We start from the raw sequence: 14,728 nt of genomic DNA, 5'->3' as shown, positions 1-14,728 counted from the left end.
TTGAGTTTAATATTTTCTTAGTAATTAAAAGTTATATTTTAATAAATATGTATTGTAATAATATAATAACAATATCTATAGGTACTGTAAATATATTAAACTTAATGAGATTACAATAGGATAAGTTATGAACGACAACAATGCAGAGGAGCAACATTCCACGAAAGAAAAAAAAAACCCTGAAGATTCTCCCATCAGATCTTAGATCCTCATTAATAAAAATATTAGAAAACCGTCAAACTAAACCCGTAAAAGTGCTATTTAAAGTCGTTACTACCTTAAATTAAGTTCTTAAATAAAGACCAAAGATAAATTATATATATTGAATTTTTAAATGCTATTCGACGAATTAAACAATTTTCTACAAAAATTCTATATACTTTATATTAAGTTCCTTATGTAATTTAATTTATTCACTTGAATTATCAATTTAATCATAAACTTTAACAAAACGATGAACTCTAGATTATTAAAAATCATATTGTTATTATTTTATAATACATTTTCTTCCCTATATAAGATATTATTTTGAAAAATTTTCACGTAATATCTAAGATATAATAATGTAGAGAAGTCTTTATTTGTGTTACAACATATACTTACCTCCTATATTAAGTTGTAAAATGTAGAGTTGAAGCCTTTTATCTTGAGTATTTGTATAATATTTATTGTTTCGATATAATGTTGATGTACTTTAATAATTTGAATTAAATTTTATTTTATTTTTCATAACACATTCTGTCATACACACAAATAGAAAATTTTAGAAATAATGCATAAAGTTTCAAAGTTTAATTAATATTCATCATAATTTATATGTTTTGGTTACATTTAAAAAAGTAAATTCAATGATTTTAAAATATGCTTATAATATTATGTAGCATAAGAACATCTAAGTTATTTTAATTTTAATGTTACTAGAGAAATTTGATATGTATTAAAAAATGAGAATAATATAGGTACCTATAAGTCATAATGAAAGTATTTCAAAAAATATATAAAAGTGCAAATTTAATTATAAAATTAAACGCCTTAAAAACATGATAATATATTATAGTATATATTTTTTATGCGTATTAATATTTGATATTTTGTACAGATCGTCTTTCTTTGGTTGTACAAGTACGTAATTCAATTTTACGATGCTATATTATTAGAGCGGACTTACAAGTAATTTTAATTCGATTGATGCCATGTTTTAATTATATAATTGAAAGTAAAGACTTATCTGAATTTTATACTGTTTTCAATGGAATTAAAAACATGAATGTCTAATTAGTTAATATTTAGACTTTAGAGGAATTTTTAAGCAATGGACTTGATCCCTCGAAATTTATACTTATTATTACATATTGTTATAATTGTATTGATTAATGTAATTGATGGTTATAAAAATATATTCACATCATGAACTTCAGTGAAAATTATGAAGCTTTCTCAAAATGTTTAGTAGAAAATTGCTTACAGATATAGCAATAGAGAATTTTTTCTACTGACGTTTTGACGAGGCCGTAGTACATTTTAACTATTGAAAAAATCTTTGTATTTATTATAAGTTATAATTATATTTTTATGTATACTTTTTTAATTTCACTTTATTTATTACAAAATTAAAAACAACTTATAACAAACTATGTAAGTATCACATTTTCAAGCATTTTGAATGAGTAATTTTTTTTGTATTTAATTATATGTATAGAAAATTATAACTTAAGCATTTGGTGAAAATTTTAATTTTATACGACAATTCGTTTTTGAATTATAATGAAATAAAGAAATCAGTTTTTTTCAAAATCTGGGTAAGCGTAAAAATAACCGTTTTCCTAAGTTTTTTTTCCCCAGACTACTTTAAAAAAGATTGGAGTTTTCTTACTTTTGACCTTAAAGTACCAACTAAATATAATTTTCTAACAGAAGCCACCTCCAATGTTAAAAATCTAAGTATTTTTACCGACCCAAGTATGATGATAGACACAAAAAACAAACACACACACACACACGACATTGTAAAATCATTATATTTACCGGAATTTGAAATATACATGATTAAAAAATTTTACAGTTTATTAAAGTTGAAAGAAAATCAATATGATATACGTGATTTCGCGTAGCAATATAAATATTTACTGCAATTAAGTCACATTTACAACAACTATAATACGTCATAGGATAATTGCATAACAATATGAATAAGTAATTTTATAACGACCGTCGACCACGTACTTAAACAAATATTTCTAACAAAAATAAGTCTACTCAAATTTTATTTATAGTGTAATATTTTCTATACAATAATATATTATAATATAATAAATTTGGCAAACTTTTAGATATCCCAATATTAATAATCGCAATTGCTTTTAATTATTTGATTTTTATATTAACTCTTACTAAATTTAGCATGCACTTTATGTATATTGTTTTGTAATTTTAATTTGTACCTATAGTGGTTTCTGCAGATAGTCTGTCACTTCAAATGAAGACAAATCGTTTGTACTTTTATTTAATTTTTAAAAAAACGAATTGCTTTAACATATTATACGAATGTGAATTGTACGTAGTATTATATTTATTAAAAAATATTAAATAACTCGTGAAACGCAATGTTGAATTGGACAGTTACAGGAAGTCGGAGTTTACCATGAAATTGTCTAGTGTGTCATCTGAGTTCTAATCTAGCAATCTATGTTAAAATACTTAAAATAATATAATTTTTAAAGGGTTTCGTTATTTTTCAAAATCGACCTAATTTTTTATTTCTATAATATGAACTCATTTTTTTATTTATTAAAGATTCTTTTATATAACACACTTGGTAACCCACCTAACAATAGATCATTATAAATATTATAAGAACATTTTTTTGTTTAATTTTGTTTTATTAGAATAGTTAATAGTTTTTCTCTGCTTTAGTTTTGTATGTATACATATGTATAAATTGTATTATTATTTACCTTAGATACTTAATTTCACAAAATTTAATAATGGACCTACTATTTTGTCACGAATAGTTTCAAATTATAACTTTTCATTAATTGTCTATAATACTTAAATATTAAGAGCACATTGATTTTTATTAAATAAGTATAAATAAGGAGAAGGTAAATTGATTATTTCCACTCGGTTATTCTACACCGATATTTTATTAGAATTGTATTTAACGTGTACTAAAATTAAATATTTGGGCATTGAATTAATCTAAGAATTAAAAAAATTAAATGATCTAATATTTTAAATAAATAGTATTATACAGGTAATACATTTTAAAGTTTGTCGAGTATATAGATCACAATTATACGATAAAAAGTACCTAGTATTATAATAATAATCAGTATCTAATGTTTAAAAATTGAAATAAATTTAGTTATTAAATAATTGTGTAAATAAGATTTGATCATTAATAAATACAAAAATATCTAGATATTGTTACATAAAAATGCAACATTTCGTAAATAATTTTTGATTTGTGTTTCTTTTGTTATCCATAAACATGTATTTTTAAGTCTTTTGTTCATATTTTATTACTCGTAGAATAAACCATACCCATTTGAACGTTTAACAGTTTAATAATACATAGGTACTTACATAATAGGCTCGAAAATTGAATATAAACAGAGTATAGCATTGCTATTAAACCCCCCAAAAATAATCTAAAACGTGTGTCGATACTACTTTAATAGCAATGCCAATTAACATATTATCGTGAAATATATTCAATGATGTAAACTGACAGACAGACCGTCTCCGCTCAGAATTGTTTTTCGTATACAATGATATAATAATGATATCATATTATCACTGAATTCAAATTTAACACATCCATTAAAGTGATCTACTCGACACAATCTGTACTGCAGAGTGGTACCCACTTGCCCGTCCTTTTTATTATCATATTGCGTTTGAACATAGTTTATTACACATGGTGGTAGCACATAAGGTATTTCCGTGGAAATATTGTGTTCGTTGGTGATGGGAAATACAGAAATCGTGCGGTTGGGGTTTCGGATCGAGAGACGAGTAGAACGTCGAATATTATAATATTCGATTATTTCGCGTCATGATCGGATAAAACGTTAGTCTTAAACAAACCGGCTGATGCCTACACCGTACTCGTTTCGTTTTACAAAACGCGCGCGTCTTCGTTGTGATCAATTACGAAATTGCTACGGTGCGTTACGGGGGACCTATCGGCATCGCTCGTCCACCCACCCGCCCACCGGCCGGCCGGTCGGGCGGTCGGCGCGTAAGCGTTTGTCGTTTTACCCGTCCGATTCCGAATTTTCGTTGTCCGTTTCGTTTTCGTTTGCCGGCAGACGGTAGCGGACCGACGAAGACGACGAGCAGCACACGCGCAGACACTGCGATTAGCCGAACGCGAGACGTCGGTGACGTAACCGCACCGATTTTCGGGACACCGGTGCACCGGTAACAGGTAGGTTACGCACGCGACGGCGCTGTGACGTCCATAGGACGGTTGTCGTAGATAAAGACCCAATACCATACGTGTGTAATAAATATAATGTAATATAATAATGTATAGACCAATTATATTATCCGTCGAGATTAGATCATTTTTTTTGGACGTGTTGCGCTTTGCGCGCGTAGGTACCTCCTAATGTAATATAATGATACACAACACTCGTGGTCGTCCCCACTCGTGTACGGTGAACCGCGCACAACGCGGCCGCCGACGGTGATCCGTTGGCCGTACGGCAGAGCCGAACCGAACGATATAAATACAACCGCAACACAATAAACACGCGCTATTATATGATATACGATCGTTGCGATTGTTTCATCGACGGACCGCCTTCGAACGCAACACGACCACCCGAATGATATAATATTATATATGATACATACATAATATATATTATAATATCGTCGTCGTCGTCGTATTATAGTATATTATAGACAGATTTCAAGAGTTGTGCTCGTTAGGAACGGTGTGGACCACAACTACTACTGCACAGACACCGTCTCAGTAACTATATATACACACGCACATACGACACATAAGAGATACGTACGAGGCGCTGTATATATACTCACCGCCCGCGCTTGATATGGACCCGAGAAGACGTGACAATAGTTATTTGGTTTTCGCGTGCACGCTGGCCTTGGGTTTTCTCATCTGTATGCCCGTCACTACTCACTCGTTGATCAGAGGTAATAATATCATTACGTACAATGCTTTACTTTCGGTCAATTGGTAAAGCCGACAAGTCTGAGTATTTATATGTATTTGTTTGTTTGTTTTTTTTTTTTTTTTATTTTATTTTATTTTACCAATATATTATTAATCGTTTTATAACCGTTAGCGTGGGAAAAAGGAAAACAACAAACTGTTGTTGCTTATTGTCGTTTTGACGATTTTTTTTTTTTTTTTTTTTTAGCCCAATTAATTTCAATTCAAAGCAATTAAAATATTATAATATAATGGTGTGTTTACTGTCATAATACGTTTATTATGTTACAGTGTAAGGGTTATTTTTCACTAGTTACAAGCGGAAAACTGTTAGTTTTTAATTTTTTAAATTTAAATTTACGGCGATATATTATGGATTTTTTTTTATAAAATTTCTCAAATGTATCATTTTAATATTGTAATGATTTATTAAAATAAACTTTCGACATTACTCATTTTTTTTTTATAATATTTATTTACTACAGTATACGGAATACCTATATACGCTATAATCTACGAATTTATCTAATTTTTGTCGACCCCCATTATCCCTTTTGTATTCTCTATTAGTTTAATTACTTATAAGTAATTTTATTGAATTTTTAAAATCATTAGTTTAATTTCAATATTTTTTATTGACAATAAATTTAGTATAAATAAATAGTTTCAATAGCAGATATCACTGAATATAATAGTTAAAATTATTTTTACATTTTAGTACTCATGCAACAATAAATGACGATAATAATAAAAATTTAACCTTTTTGGTCATGTTTAAAAATACTAAAAACTTTAAATTAAACAATACATAATTATTAAAAATAAAATTGAATATTTGATATATCTTGTAATTATTTCAATTTTTTTATGGTAAATAAGCAGCATAAATTGCCTATACAAAATCCCTTAAAAGATCGTTATATTAAAATGAGCTTTAATTGTCTATAATATTATAATCATTCTCAAACGTTCAAATTGGTAAATGGATTGTCTATTTTGCAACATTTTATTACTGAAGTAGTTTGCAACATGTTGCGTAAATTTTTTTTCTAAAAAAAAATAAGTGATATACTCCAAATCTGTATTCAAGATAAAAATGATATTTTGTAAATTCACATATTATTTTATTTTGCTTCAAAATAATTAAAAATTATATTTTAATTTAAGAATTTTTATTTTAAATGTAATAATTTGTTTTTAAGTTTTTGGAAACTTGTTGTTACTAGATTTACACAAATAAACATTATTTTTTGTGATTTAAGAATTTTATTCATTTCTATAATAAAAAGAATATTGTTCTTGATTTATTTTTATTTGTTTTTATGTAATACTACGATTATCTACAACAGTATTTTAAAATTAATTCACGAATTTTTTGTATAGCAATAGGTTTAACGTACACCTAATTTTAAATTAAGAGTAAAGCGATATATGTATTGATTTTACAATAATGTGTGCTTTTTTTAGTGTTTGTTAATAACTTTTGGATTAAAAACGAATAAAAGTAGAAAATAAACATTTTAACCAAGTGTATATTTTTCTAATTTATAAACATGGTATAATTTTAAAAATATATTGATTTTTTTTTTGAACTTTTTATAGAATTCACATTTTTTTCAAAGTTGTCAATAACAATTTTTTGCCAAAAAACTTTAAAATTTAATACAAGGTTATACATTTTTTATAAACTTATAAAAAAAAAATCAAAGATAAATAAGCGCACGGTTATTTTTACAAGAATTTTAAGTTCATAATTAGACAAAATCATAAAAAATTACAAATTATTTTGTAATTAGAAATTTATAAAATGTTCATACATGAAAGTTCCTGACAAAAAATTAGCTAGGTATTTTAAATTCAAATTTGAACGAAATTAAATGTTTCAACGAAGAATAAAGATTTTAGTTATTTTATTGTAGTTAAAAAATATTATTCATGGGGTTTTGAAAATTGATCTATATTATTAGGTATTTACTACGCATAATGAAGTTTTCCAAAATATTTTTTCATTTGTGTAGCTAATTTTATTGAACTGCACAATTTATAACTTACATTCAATGTTATACTTTAAAAATAATTTACATCCGTTTAGTGTTTTATTCATAGAAGATGTGCTATGAGTTTTTAGTTTTAAAATAAAATAAAAAATCATGCTGATTCTGATTTCATACATTTAGTTAGATAACAGTTATATAATACAATTTAATATTTATAGATTGTTGACAATCTTTTCACATTATTAAACATTATATGATGACATTATTCCGGATGTACGGCCGGCGCGCATAAGTTAAATTATATTTTATATTTTTATGACCTATATTTTATATATTGTACTTGAACGGATAATACAATAATAATTAATATTAATTAAAAAGAAAAAAAAACATAATTTTATTAAATACTTATAATAATAAATTTAATATAGTTAATCTTCATTGTTGACTCAAGAGTTCTGAATCGCGTGCACTAATACATATCTACACATCAATTGCGATTTTGTATAGTTAACATACAAAAGAAATGTGTTCTATGCAACAACTCTATATTATTATACTTTGTACGGTCCGCGGTGTATAGCCGTAAAAAGTTAAGCAACTCGACCTGTTACCTTTTACACTGACACGTACTAATCGTCTGTTAATATCTATTATATTTTTACTATGCATAGCAACAAAAAAATAAATAGTACAATGACTTGTTTTTGCAGTCAGTTTAAAGAGGGAAATCATTCAAAATACCAAACTATGTTGAACACGTGTTCCTCGATTAGTAACAAATAAGTTATTTTCCTCGTTAATCGAATGAATACGGAATTATTGATTTCGAATAATTTTGTTACGATTTATTATTCTTAAGATTATTTCAGCTATACAACTTGTATTATAATACGTTTAACTGTGTCGGTATTAAATGCCAATAAAACGATTAATAATAAGTTGATGTAGGAATATTGGCACGTCTATTGTGGATATGAAAAGTTTTTTCGGCATTATCTATTCCATATTATTATACCTACTGTTCAGCAATCGTGATTCAATTGCTGGAAACCGTAAACGCTGAACTTTTGTAATTGATTCGTTTGGACCTCCGCGTCTCCACCACCGAAACAAAACCCACGGAGATGCTATATTGCATAAAAAACGATTACTGCTGTGATTTTGAAGTAGCAAAAAAAAAAAAACAAAGAAAACTGCCATGACCGATTGGCCACGCAATACAATATATAATATAAAAGCCATAACTGATAGTTTCCCGTTGGAATTCCGGCCCAAAGCTCTTACAATACGAATCATTGTGTACATATATATATATATTTATTTCCGAAGCTCGATTGCTTAGCGACGCTTTTCACTTCCGCCCTACTCGTTTTGTCTTTGTAATACATTAATGGAATATCGTGAACTCCCGAGTTGAGGGTGGGTGCGTACGATCAAGATAAATCTTTTAACGACGGCCGTGGAATACGGAAACAAATTGTTGTCACTTATAATGTCTTAAGGGCGACAGATTTATTCCAAAAGGAATAGATAAAAAAAAAAAAAAAAGGATGGAGGACGACGGAGAAAACGTACACAACTAAAATAACAAATACTTTTAGTTTTGTACCATTTGCAAGAGATCGTTTTCAAAACAAAAAATAAAATATAAATAATAATAATACATAAATAAATAAAATAAGGAAGAAACTATTCGTCTCGAGTAGAAAAACCTAACAGTAGCAGCCTATATTTTCTTTTATACGTTATGTACGAGAAATTGATCTTTCAGTAACACGTTATAAAATATATATTTTAATCTTTGAAACGTTTACACCTCGAACTGACCATAAGCATACGTGCTCCTATTGTTTTTTTATATTATTAAATAGATAATTGTTTGACCTAATGATTAAATAAGAAATAACTATAAGAATGATTATGTATAATAAAATTATTGATTACTTTTCATTGTTGACTAATGATTAGAAATTTTTTCTTACTGATCAAGATTATATTCTTATTTTATTACAATGTAATTTTTTGAACAAGTAATCATTTTTTTTTATATGCAATTGTATTTTATGATGCTATCGATTATGTGTATATACGTAAAACGTATGCGTGTTTATTATTGATTTTTTTTTCTCATAAAAGCGCACAATAATATCACATTAAAATAGTATAAAATATATCTTTTGATCGAAAAATCTACAAATGGTGTTTTAGAAAAGGTAGAAGGACCAGTTTCCAAAAATATTATGATAAAGTATTAAAAAACCCGTGACATTTTTAGGACAACAATTTTCGATAAAAACTATTTTGGTTATATTGTTGAAAATCATTAATTTCACATTTTTCACAATTATTTAATCTATTATTTTAAACACGTTTTGCTAACTAATAATTACCTGTATAATATACATATAGTTGAAATGTTTTTATGCTCTCTAAGTAAATAATTTTAAAAATACTTTTTTTTTGTTTTGTTTTATTTTAAATTTACATTTTAAGATTTAGAAGACTTAAAAATTGAATAAAATATATTAAAAATTAATATTATTATAAATACATATTATTTTAGTATTCAAATTTTCTTCTTAGGTATGAGAGCATTAAATGTGGTTGTAATATTAAAGTTTAAAATTACGTTCAATTTTAGTTTGATCTATGTTGAGGTATATTTTTTTATAATATTGCAATAGTTCTCGATGAACTCATTTTGTGATTTTTGTACAGTTATGTACAAAATTACTATTCTAGTTAAAATTAATGTTTTGATTCAATTTTATCGAGTGAGTGAAAGTAACATCAAATATTTATGTTTTTGTTGACAATTAATATAGTAGTCTAAATAAAACGGATACTTAAAATATAGAATTATTATGATAGAAATGTCAGTAATACTATTGTCTAATTTATTACGGTTATTATTTATTTATTTTTTTAATGAAATGGTTTGTTTGAAGTTTGAATGAATAATAGTAATAATAATGGACGTCTATCATTTGCAATTATTTTCACTTTTTAAACAAAGATAATTTAACGATTTAACGATATGTTCGTAAATGTATAAAAATAGTAAATAATTATAATTTATTTATTTTTATTTTTGAAAACTGTAGAAAATTCTACACCAGTGTATATTTGTCTGATGTTAAAAGTATTATTTCATGTAGGTAGTGTAAAATAATAATCATCGATTGATTTTTATCCAAAATCCATTATTGGATTATTGAAACATTTTGATAAAGTGCATATGAAATTGGTAATTATACTATTCTACAGTTCTTACATTTAATTAAAATTTGTTCCTATGCTATTCATTAAAAATATTTTTTTAATTTTATATTATAATATATAAACATAATATTCTATTGAAAATGCCCTCATGAAAAGTTTGTTTCAAGTTACTACTTCGACGGTTAAAGATAAAACGTAGCAATAACCTATATAAACATCTATGTGATTTCTACGTTTATAATGATGTAATTAATACCTAACTACCAAATACAATTTCTAGGTATTTAATTTGTGTAGTTTAAAATATGTTGACTTATTAATTTTTTAAGATAGGTACGTGTTTAATAATAAATTATACAGTTGAACACTGTTTAACATAATCAAAACTTAATATGCTGGTAGTCATTATTCGTGTTAGATATCAAATAATTATTATTGGTCAAGCACAATAAAATAATTGGCAACATATTACTGATTTTGTTTTAATTACTATTAAAGGTAATGCGATAAACCATTAACGGAAATAAAACTAATCGTATTTGATTTCCGTAGGTATAATAATTACTATAGACCTTTTTGATCTTCGATAGTATAATCCAATATTACGTTCAAAATAATTATAACGGTCTGTGCAAATGTCTTTGGTTATTAATCATTGTAATTTAATATACATAGGTAGGTAGGTAGATAGGTAACAAAAATCAAGTATATGCTTTGTACAGTTAGCGTGATTGAGTATGGCTTTGTATATTACCAAATCATCAAATTATAATATCGATTGACGTAAAAATATTTACTTAAACCTTTTATAAAATGCTTTATAGATAATTAAATAATTTTAAGGACGTAACTTACTATACCATTTGAATTTAAAGACTTTTTATTAGGTTTTTTTTAAAAAAAAAATATGGTAAAACAAATAGTTATTACTTATTGCACTATATATTATATAAATTGTCGAGTCGATTCATCTATTGTTTTTATATTTTATAACCGCAGGTGACTGTTTCTTACCACCAGACGAAGGCAATTGTGGAAATCGATTGACTTTGAGAGTAAAATACTACTTTGACTCAACTAATGACGACTGCTCAGAATTCCTTTACTTCGGTTGTGGTGGCAACGATAATCGATTTGATACATTCGAAGAATGCGAAAATGTATGCCTATTTAACAACGGGTTTTAAAATAAGCCATCTTCGACTGGATGTTCGATATGTTTTACAATTGACAATAAATGTAATGTAAGTCACCGTAATGAAGATTTTCAATTAAATGGCTTGAAAAATAAATCACTTATTCTAGCTTTTATTCGTAGTATCATTAATTTGGTACGTTTATTAATATAATAATACTAATCATTTGTAATTAAAACCGTTCTGCGAGCATACTAATTAAACTTAATTCTAAGACGGTGAGGTATTAAGCACAGTGTAACCTATAACGTATTATTACGTATTTAACAATGAACCGATAATGCGTTATATTATATGAACGCCATAATATTACATACGAGCACATCATAGGCATGCTGCAGTAGTAGACTCGTTTTGTATTTTTAGCTATTCATGACAATATATAATATTATACCTATAGGTAGACAAAACCGAGATATCACGTTAACGGTTCTGAAGGGGAAAAAAAATTAATTATCAAGTGAAACAATATTAAATTATTTATTTTTGTTTTGTTTTAAAGCATTCGAATGTCTCTAACCGTTTAATTATTTCACCGTTGATTGAAGAGTTTGGCGGTACATAATATTATACAGCGCACATTTGCGTGTAGCAAGGCCGTAACTGAAAAAAAAATTCGGGAAGGGGGGTGTCCAACATTTTTTTTAAATATAGATACTGAAATTTTATAGTCGATAAACTATATTCACCGTTAAAATGTGTCTATTTTTAAAAATTTCAAGGTGGGGTGGGGGTCGGACCCCTAGACCCTCCCCAAGTTACGGCCTTGGCGTTAAGTATTTATTATTTTAACTTATCACCGATTATTTACCAAATATGTATGACAAAATACAATAATAATAATAATATAATGAATAATGATTGCTGAATATCCTAAACCAATAAACTCCTGTTAATCATTATCCGTTTTTAATTGTGTGCACTTTGTGGTGGATTTGTCATATCATAGAATAATAAATAACGTGTGTTTTTATGTGATTCTATAACTATATTTCTGTGGATTATTATTTTAAGTTCGAATATTGTAATGATATACGCTCATATCATATAAATGTAATAATTTCAGAAAGAGTTAAATAATAAATTAGTAACGGTCGAGTTGCCGCACGTGGATAACGGTAAACCTCAATAAAATCTTTTATCGGTGATCAGGGGGACGATTTATATTACGAGGTCACACAGAAACGCTATACGTGTCTGTGCAAATAAAGCGCAGGGCGTGTGACTTTTCTCGTATGCCGTCAAAGACAGGGGATGGCCCAATGAGGGTCTCTGCAACCAAGGATAAAGCCAGATCTTTGGAAACGCGGGGGCCTTTGATGGGGCCGCCTACGTATCTGGCTGGCTTGACCAAATCGTCTTCCTCGCCAGTGTATTCACGAACATCTCCAGAGTCCGTTTCTGTCGTGCGACAATTTTAATCCGTTTTTATTATGCATAAATAAGTTAGTGTTGTTTTTTATTTGGATTTATACGTCTAGTGATCTAATTCTACCTGTGTCACCTCATTACGTCATCATATCACATATATTCATACAATATACACATATTCGGATGTTCCAGTAAACCAGTTAAGGTGCAGGTTTATAATATATGTAATAACCTGAGGAAATGATATTAATAAATTATTAAATTACATACATATAGCACGTATTTAAAATAAGAATCAATTTCACATCTTTATTATATATCAACTTTTTACGTTATTACAATATTATGCACTTACGGTCCTTGGATTTTGGATCGCTGATCACTCGGATATATTGTCAATAATGCGCCTAATAATATTATTATCTTTCTTCGGCCGAACACATGTACTATGCCTGATACACAATGGCAATAAAAAACAATGAGTGAGCATTGTGTGACCAAATAATCTGTGATATTAAGAAAAAAATTGTAGAAATATTGTATCCCATCATTAATTTTAACATTACATGATATTTTACTTCGTTAGATATCCGAAGACTTTTGCAGCTATATATTATAGTCAGCTATCACTATGAAAGCACGAAAACCATTTGAATGGATGAAACGTAATCCATTTCTTAAATGTTTGTTTAGGTTTTCAATATTAAATTGTGGAACAGTGGCGCTTGGTGAAACATAAACACATTTTTTCATGTAATTTGTGTGTTCATATAGTATAGGTACATTTTAAACGTAAAAATTAATTAACTTTTTGATTTCATATTTTATTTAATATGCCTTATAATGATATTAATTTATTATTATTTTTTTTTTTTTACAAAATCCACGTTATAGTTCTACTAACCGATTTTAAATATTTGGTGTGGTAATGCTTTTAATTCTACGACTGACAAATAATGAGTAATTTTTGTGTGTGTTTTGTTTATGTGCTTGTCAAGTAAGTTTTGTACTTTTGTTACATAAATGATTTTAAATAAAATAGAAGAAAAAATAAGGCACTTGCAGTATTTTTATGGCTGTTGTTGTCTTTTATTTTTTGTTTGACTGAGAATTATTTTTTAATTAATTTAAAAATTAAAAGACATTAAGAAATAAGAATACAATTTTAAAATATTTTATTGTGATTACATTAATTTAAAATCATATTATGGATTTAAAATAATATTAAAAAGATAGTTAATTTATAAAAATATAAAATATTTTTCAGATATCTACCTACATAGAATGTGAAAGTATCAAAAATATCAAGACTTTGTTTTAAGATACCGAGAAGAATGATGTATAATATTTGAGTAGTGAACATTTATGTATTAAATATACATAATACATATGTTAGAATAAACAAATTTATACAATAATAAATTGTAATATAATGATTAAAATGTAATAATTTTCTAATAAATGCCACAAAAGCATTTGTAAATTTTTGAATATATCTTTTTGTATAAGCTTTTAAATTTGTATTTGTATAAATGAAAAAAAATATTTCACTTGATATGTTATATTTATTTCAGATGATTTTATATGCAATATTTCACAAAAAACATTGTGTTTTAAAATTAATAGGTTTTTTTGTGATTCGTATTGGAAGTTCACATAGTGTCTTGTACTGTTTTTATTTTTTTTTACAAGATTTAGGTTTTTAGTCATGTAAATTCAGAGTAGCATTGTATGATCCAAAAGTAGAGGAC

At 26.7% G+C, this 14,728-nt stretch overlaps 1 protein-coding gene across 1 annotated transcript; it reads left to right on the top strand.

The window, feature by feature from the left end:
- Positions 1 to 4,689: 4,689 nt before the first annotated feature.
- Positions 4,690 to 14,336, top strand: LOC113554374 (kappaPI-actitoxin-Avd3d-like). The gene is made up of 3 exons (XM_026958191.1): positions 4,690 to 5,169; positions 11,410 to 11,654; positions 14,245 to 14,336. Exons 1-2 carry the CDS (start codon positions 5,067 to 5,069, stop codon positions 11,595 to 11,597), a joined length of 291 nt encoding a protein of 96 aa, XP_026813992.1. The 5' UTR covers positions 4,690 to 5,066; the 3' UTR covers positions 11,598 to 11,654; positions 14,245 to 14,336.
- Positions 14,337 to 14,728: the final 392 nt, after the last annotated feature.

Source organism: Rhopalosiphum maidis, chromosome 2 (genome assembly GCF_003676215.2).
Source record: "Rhopalosiphum maidis isolate BTI-1 chromosome 2, ASM367621v3, whole genome shotgun sequence".
NCBI classification, from domain to species: domain Eukaryota; kingdom Metazoa; phylum Arthropoda; class Insecta; order Hemiptera; family Aphididae; genus Rhopalosiphum; species Rhopalosiphum maidis.
Note: the sequence above shows the minus strand (reverse complement) of the source record. Positions and strands in the feature narration are given on the sequence as shown.